General features: G+C 42.6%; 1 protein-coding gene across 5 annotated transcripts in view; it reads right to left on the bottom strand.

Annotated features, from left to right (window-relative positions):
* clec16a (C-type lectin domain containing 16A) overlaps positions 1-12,305 on the bottom strand; it is a 62,989-nt gene that overhangs the window by 13,250 nt on the left and 37,434 nt on the right. For all 5 annotated transcript variants that reach the window (XR_014626811.1, XM_084404900.1, XM_084404901.1 and 2 more), the window contains exon 18: positions 3,282-3,402. Coding sequence is in view for 4 of the 5 variants with exons in the window: in XM_084404900.1 (XP_084261026.1) it covers positions 3,282-3,402 (121 nt within the window). In the remaining variant the exon portion in view is untranslated. The remainder of the gene's footprint in view (positions 1-3,281; positions 3,403-12,305) is intronic.

Genomic DNA, 12,305 nt, shown 5'->3' with positions numbered 1-12,305 from the left:
GGGCGGAGAAGGAGGTGGAGGAAGAAGGGGAGGGGTAAATAAGGGAGGTAGGTCATGAGCGTTTGAAGTTGGTTTCAGACCAACTGAACTACTAATAACTGAAACAGCATCGTCACAACTGAGGTACTATGACTTGGTACCAGTTTCTCTTTGTGCTCTGCACTTCCTTAGAAGTCACACTGATAGGTTGAGGAATTACTTCAGAACTGAAAGAGCAAGGGCTGCTCTTCCTTTTAACGCATGGCCAACTGTGATGACAAAGAATGATGTTGCCGCTGGGTAAAATTATCTGCTGCTATTCCAAGGAATACCCACTTCCATGTAGTTACAGTTTGACTTGTTAATCAGACAGCTGAGGCAGTGGTTCTGCATTTTTAAAGTCACAAATACCATAATGCACACTGCACACCATAATGAACTCAGGATGCACTTCACGGGTAGTCAAAAATGTTGGTTGATTCATTATAAAATTGTATTTTAAAATAGGAAACCGAACAGAGAGCATGAGCTTCAGTGCTTATAAATGACACGCTTATTATGTTGAAACTGGGTGACTTCATAAAAAAAAAAAAAAAAAACATTTTGCTTGATTCAGAACAAATCTAATGAATCATTCAGACACATTTGGGAACCAGTTTGACCAATCCATTAAAATGACCTTTATCAAAAGAATTCCCTCACTAATTGATATCACGAGGCAATATAACCTACAAAATAAGTTACAGCAAAACAGAACCATGATATCTACTACATTCTGTACATTTATTGACTCCTCTGATACTTTTAAGATGGTTTCAAAGATTTTTTTAATGTTGATTATTAATAGTTGATAATTGTGATTACTGTTGTAAAAATAGTACAACTTTAACTTCAAGAGAAAATGTAATGTGCATGTGCATTTTATTAATATCCCATTAATAGAAAAGATATCTGCTCTCAACCAAAGTGGGGGTGGGGTGTTACATGCAAAAGTACCATGTGACTTAAGGTGTGACATTTTTTCTGAGAACTTCCACAGAAAGTGTTCACATGTCATGTGTATTAATCATTATGTGTATGCATGCAAAAAAGGAAGCAAGAAGAACAAAAAATACATGAACAAGAACATGTGGTTGTAGGTCTTTCAGTTAATGTGTTAAATTAAAACTGACAGCAAAGAGTGGAACATATTCAGCAAGGATTCATACAAGTTCACACAATGCACTGTGATGCTTCTATGGTGTTGCATGTATGCATCATTTCCTGCACATCTAAAAATAACACAGATCAGTAGCATGTCAGTTTCTCAGGTCGATCTGTCTGACTGTCTCTGATCTGTCTGCCAATCTGTCTGACCGTCTCATCCACTCACTGATGAGCTATTCCAGGATTCACATTGAAAAGGACATCAAAAGGCCAATGTTATCACAAATCATAAGGTTGCAAGACATGCCAGCTGTAAACAGCAGTTACTGTTAAGTAGGGGCTGTACAAGAGATTTTCCAGATTGGAAAATTAGAGATGATTTTATGTGGTAAAATGCTTTATAGACATACAGTGGGGGTCCAAAAGTCTGAAACCACTAGAGAAAATGCTGCATGAACTCTAAAGATTTGTATAAAATGTTATCCAGCAGGATTTAAGAATGATTTGAGAATGATCCAAATTTATTGTCACAAATTTGATGATTCGTGACCTACAAATGGGAGTGCAAAATCTGAAATATTTCTTATTTAAGGTTTCTAGGATTTTTAACAAAGAAATGGTTTACCAATTTTTCTGAATGATTCACTGAATTCCTTCTAAATCAAAATGATTCATTTTGAGCATTTAGAATATTTCAAAACACAGAAATGGTTCACAACTTCGGTCTGAATGATTCATTAAATTCAAATGACTTGGTTTTAGGATTTTGAAACGTTCAAAACAAAGAGATAGTTCACAAATTCATCTGAACGATTTGATTTCATCTGAATCAAAGTTATTCATTTTTAAGATTTTGACATTTTCAAAACAAAGAACTTTATTCATTGCACATTTAAATTTTAGATTTTGAATCCCCGATTTTCAATGTAATCTCATGACATTTGGACCACACACACACACACACACACACACACTAACACATGCCAGACTAACAGACTTAAAATTACCTTATTTGACCAATATTCTCTTTGAAATGAATATTGCTCTACCACATTTGTGAATTCTAGTGAATCAACCGGTTCAAACCTACAACGCAAACAGTCATCCAGATGTCACAGCTTGTGCATTAACCCTTTTATGCGCAAACGGCTGTGAGACAGGAAGCAGTAGTGGGTTGATTTGGCAGCCAAATCTGAGCTTCCTCCCACCTGCTCACACTTCCAGGGCCCATTCTGCCCACTCTCTGACCCAGCCTGTAGGTGCTTCTCAAGCAGCCTTACTGTTAGACATGAGATATACTGGAAGAGCTCAAGGCTGCTGCCCACAACGGCTGCACCAGCTCTAGCAAAGGCCTAGGTAACAGTGGAAGGTCTGAGTCAGTTAGCTTGCACACACCCCCTCTTACCTGTCAAAGTGAGAGGGCCTGAGTTAACCAGGACACCTGGACAGAAGAACTGAGCTAGAGGAGCTGAAACAAGGGGCTTCCATGCAACACATCAGGGGTGAAATGAGAATCGGTTAACAGTACAAACCCACAGATTGCATTGCATGAAAGAGGTGCATAGGCGACGAGTGTGATTTCATGTGTGGTAAACACTGTGACTGAGTGTGAGATACAACGAGGAAGGTCATAACATGGAACTCAAAACCAAGAAGATGGTCACAGTTCACAAGAAATATATCGACTTCATGTTCTTTTTCTATTAAAAGAATCAAGCAAAGGGCTGCCATTTTATCTTTATCTAACTGCACTTTATCTGATACCACTGAAAAATGAGTTGGCACACAATTCAGTTTATGTGAATCACACAGCTGTGGAAGTTAGTTATCAAGCTATTGCAAAGATTAACATGAAAATTGGTGGTGTTAAGACAGGAACTTAAAGCTAAGACAGGATGTTATAAGTGAGGTAGGATTTATTAGATTTCAGCTATAAATCACAAAAGCTGATTATGATATTGCATAAATGCTACGAAAGAAAATATTTGTATTGCTGTTTGGCAAGTAAAAAATTTTTTTGGCAGGGCCAATAGAAATCTGAATTAATAGAAGAAAAATCCTTCTAGTTGAGCTCTGAAAACAGAAACACATTCGATTTGCAAGACAGGCTCATTTGTAGAGTGTTGTATCAGGTTTCTGTGATTCTAAGGCCTTACTGAGGTCAAGCACATCGTCAGTCTTGATGAGATCCTCCGGTCGGGTGAGAGGAAGTTGAGTTTCTGGTTCACCCTGCAGCTGTAGGGACAGGGAGCGCAGCATGAAGAACACACGGATAGCCTGCAGGGACACACAAAAACAATTAAAGATGCTATTAATAAACGGGACGTTAACACAGGCCAGAGATGGGGACACGCTGAAGACGGAAGCAACAAGGAGAGAAAATTCAGTCCTATACCTTGCCTTGGGTCAACATTTCACTCTGTAACATACATTAGGCAGTTTTGATTGATATGCTGTTTAAATGTTGATGATTGCGTTACTTTACATATGCATCTGCTTACATATGCTATCACTTAGTTGTTTCTGCTTCTTCTTCACCTGTGTTTTGATCAAGAGATTCATTACTCTTTCGGAAGATGTCAAATAGCGCCCCTACCGTATAACAGTGAAAACACTGAAAGCCGGAAATTTTCGTCAATAGCTGGGAAGTGTTGTCTCATAAATGACGGAAATTTCCGTCAATGATGGGGAAATGGTTAAAGTAGTGTTTATAAGTGCAGTCTGCTATGTGTACCATAAGTGACACCTACTATCAAAGAGTGAATTTGCATTTTCATTCAGTCCGTCTGCCGTTTTTGATTTGTGCAGGTAGACGGACTGAATGAAAATGCAATTTAAGTAGCATGATTTTACATGCTAAAATCAGACCATTCTTTTTTTTGCTTTAATTCTTAAAAATTATCCAATCTAATATAAATAAAATCAACTGCGCATGGTACATGTGTGTAGCATCATTGTTTGAATCATGATTAAAATGCAGTGGTTGCCTCTAATTTCTTGTAGAAAAAAATGAATAAATCAGCAATTGGAATCATCCTTGCAAAATCATGATTTGAGTCTTCCTGGAATTTATGTCCTACATGAGCAACAAGAATTCTTTTAAAATATACATTGAAATATTATGTAAATATAAGATACATCTCAAATATTAAAATATCATCAATGTATCTCAAACAAAGAACACTTCCATATCCAAATTTCAACTGTTTTACTGTGACATTACCTAGTGTTGTCATGATATCAAAGTTTCAGTACCGATACCTGTGAAATTTTACAACTCTTGGTGCCACTTTCAAAACTCATATTATAGTGAACACACTGCATTATGTAGAAAGTTAAATATTAAGGGGAAAAACAACAGTAAAACATGTTCTTCATTTAAAGGGTTAGTTCACCCAAAAATGAAAATTCTGTCAGTAATTACTCACACTCATGTTGTTCCAACCCTTTAAGACTGTCGTTCATCTTCGGAACACAAATTAAAATATTTTTGTATAAAATATTAGTATATATATATATATATATATATATATATATATATATATATATGTGTGTGTGTGTGTGTGTGTGTGTGTATGTGTATATATATATATATATATATATATATATATATATATACACTCACCTAAAGGATTATTAGGAACACCTGTTCAATTTCTCATTAATGCAATTTAGGGCTGCATCTAACGATTATTTTTGTTGTCGATTAATCTACCGATTATTTCTTCGATTAGTCGACTAATCTAACGATTATTTTTCCGGTTAATCTAATGATTATTTTTGTGATTAGCTGATTTATCCATTGGCAAACTTTCCAATAAATAATAAGTACAACAATATATCAGCTGTATTTTGAAGAGGGTAGTGCATCTGTATATTATTTTAACATGAAATCTATGAATGATGACAAAAAATTTGTATTTCAGAAAGGGTATTTATCATTTTATTATGAAAGATGCGAACAGGAAGCATTTTAAACTTTATTTTTAACTAATGGTACTATTTCATAAAATGTAAGATACAGTCACTCACAGGCCTATTTAGGAAATGTGTTTACTATAGTCTGTTATTAATTACCGTAGTGGGAGTATGATTTACTCAACTAACTTGTCCATTAACTTGTCCGAAAATGCACTTGTGTTTATCTGCAAAAAGGTTCACATACAATAGATTGCAGCCTAGGCTACTGTTAATGTAAATATAATGTTAGTCGTTTGTTTTTAAAGTCTACATTAGAAACCTGCGCGGGAAGGATTAACATCTCAGTTCATCGCGATCTCACAAATCTCTGTTATTATAAATGAAACTGGGTGCACAATGAATCTTTCATAATATCTACACTGTGTTTGCTATAATCGGATGATTTGTGCAACAGATGAATGACAATTTATTCGTTTTTAGATGTTCAATTTATAGATAATTCTATTTTGCGGGAGTCCCGCGAATCGTTTTATTCTCCCGCAACCAGCACACACACGAGTGCATTACCGCCCGCGCCCGCATTCAGCCATCAGATTCAGATCTATTTCCGTGCCGCACTCGTTGGGTCCCGCGGGAGTGCAGGTCTCACACCTTTCTGTTCGGCCGTAGTTTAAAGTATTTCCATACTTTTGATGATCGTGGTCTGTCATTTTCACCATTTTCATCAGCGGGAGCAGAAGCCGCCATTACTCGATATTTAAACGTAAATAATGAATGTGACGCGTCGACGCATTTCATGCGTGTCGATGTATTTTCATAGTCGACGTAATCGATGACGTCGACGCGTCGTTGCGGCCCTAATGCAATTATCTAATCAACCAATGACATGGCAGTTGCTTCAATGCATTTAGGGGTGTGGTCCTGGTCAAGACAATCTCCTGAACTCCAAACTGAATGTCAGAATGGGAAAGAAAGGTGATTTAAGCAATTTTGAGCGTGGCATGGTTGTTGGTGCCAGACGGGCCGGTCTGAGTATTTCACAATCTGCTCAGTTACTGGGATTTTCACGCACAACCATTTCTAGGGTTTACAAAGAATGGTGTGAAAAGGGAAAAACATCCAGTATGCGGCAGTCCTGTGGGCGAAAATGCCTTGTTGATGCTAGAGGTCAGAGGAGAATGGGCCGACTGATTCAAGCTGATAGAAGAGCAACTTTGACTGAAATAACCACTCGTTACAACCGAGGTATGCAGCAAAGCATTTGTTAAGCAACAACACGCACAACCTTGAGGCGGATGGGCTACAACAGCAGAAGACCCCACCGGGTACCACTCATCTCCACTACAAATAGGAAGAAGAGGCTACAATTTGCACGAGCTCACCAAAATTGGACAGTTGAAGACTGGAAAAATGTTGCCTGGTCTGATGAGTCTCGATTTCTGTTGAGACATTCAGATGGTAGAGTCAGAATTTGGCGTAAACAGAATGAGAACATGGATCCATCATGCCTTGTTACCACTGTGCAGGCTGGTGGTGGTGGTGTAATGGTGTGGGGGATGTTTTCTTGGCACACTTTAGGCCCCTTAGTGCCAATTGGGCATCGTTTAAATGCCACGGCCTACCTGAGCATTGTTTCTGACCATGTCCATCCCTTTATGACCACCATGTACCCATCCTCTGATGGCTACTTCCAGCAGGATAATGCACCATGTCACAAAGCTCGAATCATTTCAAATTGGTTTCTTGAACATGACAATGAGTTCAATGTACTAAAATGGCCCCCACAGTCACCAGATCTCAACCCAATAGAGCATCTTTGGGATGTGGTGGAACGGGAGCTTCGTGCCCTGGATGTGAATCCCACAAATCTCCATCAACTGCAAGATGCTATCCTATCAATATGGGCCAACATTTCTAAAAGAATGCTTTCAGCACCTTGTAGAATCAATGCCACGTAGAATTAAGGCAGTTCTGAAGGCGAACGGGGGTCAAACACAGTATTAGTATGGTGTTCCTAATAATCCTTTAGGTGAGTGTATATATATATATATATATATATATATATATATATATATATATACACCCATGAAGGAATGTAAATGCATGCTGGGTGACAGGAATGTGCATGGCCTGCCGGCCCATTCACCCCCTGTTCTTTTACGTCCAATGGGTAATTGGAAAAGAAAAAGGGGAGTCGCAGGGAAGGGCTAAGATGACCCCACCCCTAAAACAGAATGTGCTAACCGAGATTCTGGTGGACATCCAGCCGGTAGTAATGCACAAAGGTATGAGGAGATGCCCAACTGGCAGCAGAGCAGATGTCCTGCAGTGACACTCCCTTAAACAAAGTCCAAGAGCCCCTAAGCCCCTTGTGGAATGAGCTCTGATGTCCCCTGGGGGCTGCAATCCCTGTGATTCATATGCCAAAGCTATAGCATCCATAAGCCAATGTGAGAGGCGTTGCTTGGATATGGGACTCCCTCTGTGAGGGGGCGCTCATGAAATAGAGCTGGTCGCTCTTCCGGAAAGCACTGGTCCTGGCCATATATGTCTGTAAGGCACGGACAGGACACAGAGCATTCAGCCTCTGATCCTCCATGGAGGAAAAAGGTGGAAGGTGAAAAGCGGACAGCTCTAACACAAGTATTTAGGCATGAAAGCTGGATTAGGCTTAAGGGAAACCTTATCTCCACTAAGACAGAATTTAGTGCACGAGGAATGAACCGAGAGTGCATGTAGTTCACTGACACGTTAAGCTGATGCCAAGGCCCAGTGCGCTTAGGTTCATCCTCTCACGGGCCAGGCCCAGAGAGCCACCTTGTCCGGGTGTGGGTGATAAGTGTCCCTGTTCGCTTGGGACAATAGGTCTGTACGGAGGGGGAGGCGCCACGGCTGGGCATATAACAGAGGGACTATCTCCGCCAACCATGGTGCTTTGGGCCACCTGGGTGCTTTCAGAATGAGAGACAGGCCCTGTTCTCTCACCCTGCCAGTGTGGGAATTATCAGGCACAGGGGAGGAAAAGCATACAGCAGCACTTTGGGCCATGGGTGGGGCAGTGCATCCACCCTGAGGGGCGCGTCCATGTCCTTTAGTGAGAAGAACATAGGACAATGGTAGTTTTCGCACAAGGCGTTTTCATGCCGCCCTGACGAATTATGTAAGCCACTGCCGTGGTATTGTCGCAGCGTAGGAGCGCATGATGTCCCTGCAGGCGAGGCAAAAAATAATTTTGAGCTTTCCAGATGGACAAAAGCTCTAAATAATTTGTGTGCGCTGAACGTAGTTTGCTCAGCCACAAACCGTTCATCGTTCTGCCCTCCTGGGTGGCACCCCAGCCTGTTAAGGACGCATCTGTCGTCACAACTTTCCGCATGATAACCGTCCCCAGAGGGGTTCCCTGTGCGTTAAAGTCCACACTCTTTCAGTGGCGCAAAGCCGCTGAGCAGGCGCGCTTCACTGTTACAGAGCGGCAAAGATCACGTATCAGGCTGAAATGTAGTGACAAAACCCATTTCATGAACGCTCTCATTCTCAGGAGTCCCAGGGGCAAAACCTGAATAGATGAAGCCATAAAACCCTGCAGTCTGAGACATGTGCAATACTGCACTTCCGCCCCCTCTCTGAACTGTGACAGACAGTTCATGAGAGAGAGAACACGCTCTTGAGAGAGACGCACTCGCATGGAGACTGAGTTCAGCTCCAAGCCCAGAAAAATCACAATCTGACTGGGTGTGGGGTTGCTTTTGTTCACATTCACACTGAACCCGAGAGATGTGATGTGTTTGAGCACATGGAACCGATCATTCCGTTTTAATGGAGCGGGCGAGCGAGCCATGCGTTAACATTCTGAAATTGTATTTCCTCAAATGTTTGTTTAAACCTTGAACCTTAAAGAGGTTCTTCTCTTAGAGATGAATTCATTTGATTCGTTTGTTTTGATGTGTTTGTTGTGTGATGTGTGTGTATTGTGTTGAGGAACAGTGGCAGAAGCCTTTTTTAAGTGGGTGAGGGGAACAAAGTGTGTGCGGTGTGGTGACACTGCTTGTGCACTTTTTCTCACAACAGACGTGGGGGGAGAACACACAACGTCCACTGAACACATGGGCTGGGCAGCCTTTGGAGGGGGGTGGCCAACCCCTCCATGAAAGACCCTCCGTCTTTTGGACAGGGGCTCTGGGGCAGCAGGAGGGCTAGGCAAATGCACAGGGGGCATCTGGCGTGGGGCCGCCTTCCTGGGACGTCATAACTTGAAGGCCTCATCCTCCTTGTCGTCGCATCGTTGCTTGCATCAATGCGACGGCGGGGCCAAAGAGAGCCCGGCCGGGCTCTACCGGAGCGCCTGCAATGCATTGCCTCTTCTCACTGTCAGGGAGACGTGACAGGTTAAGCCAGAGCGCACGCTCTGTTTTCCCACAACAGAAAACGCCATGGAGCGCCCGCAGGCTTGGAGGCCCTGATGGGCATTACGGAGGACGAGGTCATTAACAGTTAGAACCACCTTTCACAGAGTTGGTGAGGGGGTTATTTTGTCCAACTGTTACCCTAAATCCTCCAGGAATCTCCGCCTGGTAAGCAGAGAGAAGGGAAGAGACATTAAGGGCCCTGACAGCCAAGGCCGAGGATTTATAAGCGGCCTGGTGCACTGAGGCAGAAAAGCGGTCCATCTTGTTGGGCAAGATCGGCTTCTGGGGAGCGAGCAGCCCGTCCTGGGTGGGGTTAAGGTGCCTGGCAATAGAAGGCTCGATGGCAGGGGGATCACTCATGCCGAGAGCCGCCATGTCCTTTACCTCAAGGTCTGCGAGACCATGTTTTAAACCGAGCCAGTTGTTCCTCATGTGCTTTGCGCTCGCTTTGCGGACGGGGAAGAGAGATGTTTCCTCGGGCTGGGAGAGGGTCCCAGCAGTTTCCCATCGTAAATGTCCCTTTCCTGGTCGGTGGCACTCAGTGGAGCCGGCCACTTAATGTTGAGGAGAGCGGCCGCTCTTCCAGGAGGATGGACTGGGGTAAGGCCGCGGGGGCGTTTGCCTGGGGGGCGCCAGAGGGCGGGATGGCCTCCTCGCTTTCTGAGACCCTGAGAAGGCCCACGTCGTCGGAACCGGCTGGTTCATCAACGAACGGGAGGTTTCCCGCAAAGATGTCATCTTTGGGGAATGCAGGATTGGGCTGGTCAGCCCAGTTGAGGGTCGTTGCGCCCCGGGAAGCCCCCGGTATTGCATCGTCATCACCGTGTCCCCCATCCGAGTCAGAGAGGCCGAGCTCGACGCATTTTGTTGCGGCAACTTTCAAACGGCGCCGCAGGAGTTTCTTTGACAGCATAAGGCAATGGCCGCAATACTCCGAGTTATCCAAAGCCTCTTCTGTGTGCTTGTGGCCCAAGCAGAACGGGTGAAGGTCTTTCGCGGCGATCAGCGCACCACACACGGCCGGGCAGGCCCGTGATAGGCTGTCTCCGGGAGAAGCGGCAGATCTGGAAAGCGACATACCGTGAAAAAACTGAGATAAATCCGTGGCGGGCTGCCGTGGAAAAGGGGAGCAGGTGAAAAAAAGTGTGGGCGTCTCAGGATGCAAACACAGCTAAACTGGCTGAATAAAAGACTGTCATGTCCGACGGTGGCTGATCTGGGGATATGTCCTCCTGAAGACATGCAAGTGAGCAGTGTAAATCCAACTGAACTGTGTAAGTGCAGAGATCGCGAGAATCGAATATCAACTGGAGAACAGCAGCGCTTGCAGGCGTTATATGCCCTCAGTTAAGGGGGTGGGGCCTTACCTGGCATTGGCTGCGCGCTTCTGTCTGTCTAGCCAGACTTGGTGCAATTTGATGCTTCTGCAGAGGTCAGGTACGGATGCCCTTCCCATAGGTGGATCTCAAACACGAGATGATGAAAGAGAACTGAGAGCTGGCTCACTCCTTCATAGGCTTCCATGTAGGCTTCCCAGAAAAGTTAGTAAAGACATCGTTAAAATAGTCCAAGTGACTACAGTGGCTCAACCTTAAGTTTATCAAGCGACGAGAATACTTTTTGTGCGCAAAAATAAATAAATAACGACTTTATTCAACTATTCATTTTGTTCTGTGTGGGCCTCTGAGTGAGTTCACGTAGTGTAACAGCGCAGCGCTTCTGGGTTGTACGTCTGAACGTAGGCTCACTATTGGCCAGCATCACACACATCACACACGTGACCAGAGTCGGCCAATAGTGAGCCTATGTTCTAGGGCTGGGCGATAAATCGATTTTATCGATTAACTCGAATGTGTAGTATACTTCGACTTGTTTGAATGAAAATCGTTTTTCTCTTTAACATCCGCCGACGCTCCCCTCTGGGCTCCCGTAGTTCCAAACGGGCTCAGCCCTCCCCCTGCGTGTTTGCCATAGAGATACACAAACAACATGGCAAATGAACAAGACAACCTACAGTCTTACAAACATTTACAGACTGAATCCGCAGGGCTGCCAACTCTCACAAATTCACCGTGAGACTCACACAATTGTCACTTTTTACACGCTCACACGCCACACAACCATTTTCTCACGCAGAGAAAAATCGCAAAGCAAAGAGGACACTGTCACTGACACCGACAGACAAGAAAGAGAAGGTTACTACTAATATGAAACAAATTCTCAGCTCTCAGATTCTGTCAATTTAATTACGAAATTCAAACAATAAACACAGTTTTGGCGCTTGTAAATGTGACGTGACAAATCTCTGAAGGCACGTGAACTGATCATCTGTTACTCTAGTTAATAATAAATAAATAAACACGAATGATCAATAGGTAATTTGAAAACAGCTGTCACGTAACGTTACATTTACCTCAGGAAAGCCAATTTTTGACTTTTTTGTTGGAAAAATTGCTATAGAGAGGAGTATTTAGCTAAATATGATAACTATATTACATTTTGATTATATTTTTACCTATATCATTAAAATATTATAACGTTGTTATTATAAAAAACGCATTATATTTAATTTGAGATGTTATTTTTAACTTTTAATAATAATACCAGCTGACAGGGTTTATAGCATAAGGTGAGATTTTTCTTTTTTTATAGAAAAATTAACATGCATCTACTGTACCTAATATTTATCCAAAGGAATCGATATTGAATCAAGATCAGAATCAAAATCACAAGACTTGAAATTGTTTAATTTGTGTCAAGCAATAATAAAAACAGTAGCATAACAGTCAGTGTTCCATGTAAACATTGTGTTGTCACCAAACTTAATAAAATTCTGTTTAGTTACCAAATGTT

The sequence above is a fragment of the Rutilus rutilus genome (genome assembly GCF_951802725.1).
Source record: "Rutilus rutilus genome assembly, chromosome: 1".
NCBI lineage: Eukaryota > Metazoa > Chordata > Actinopteri > Cypriniformes > Leuciscidae > Rutilus > Rutilus rutilus.
This window is presented reverse-complemented; position numbering and strand designations above follow the sequence as displayed.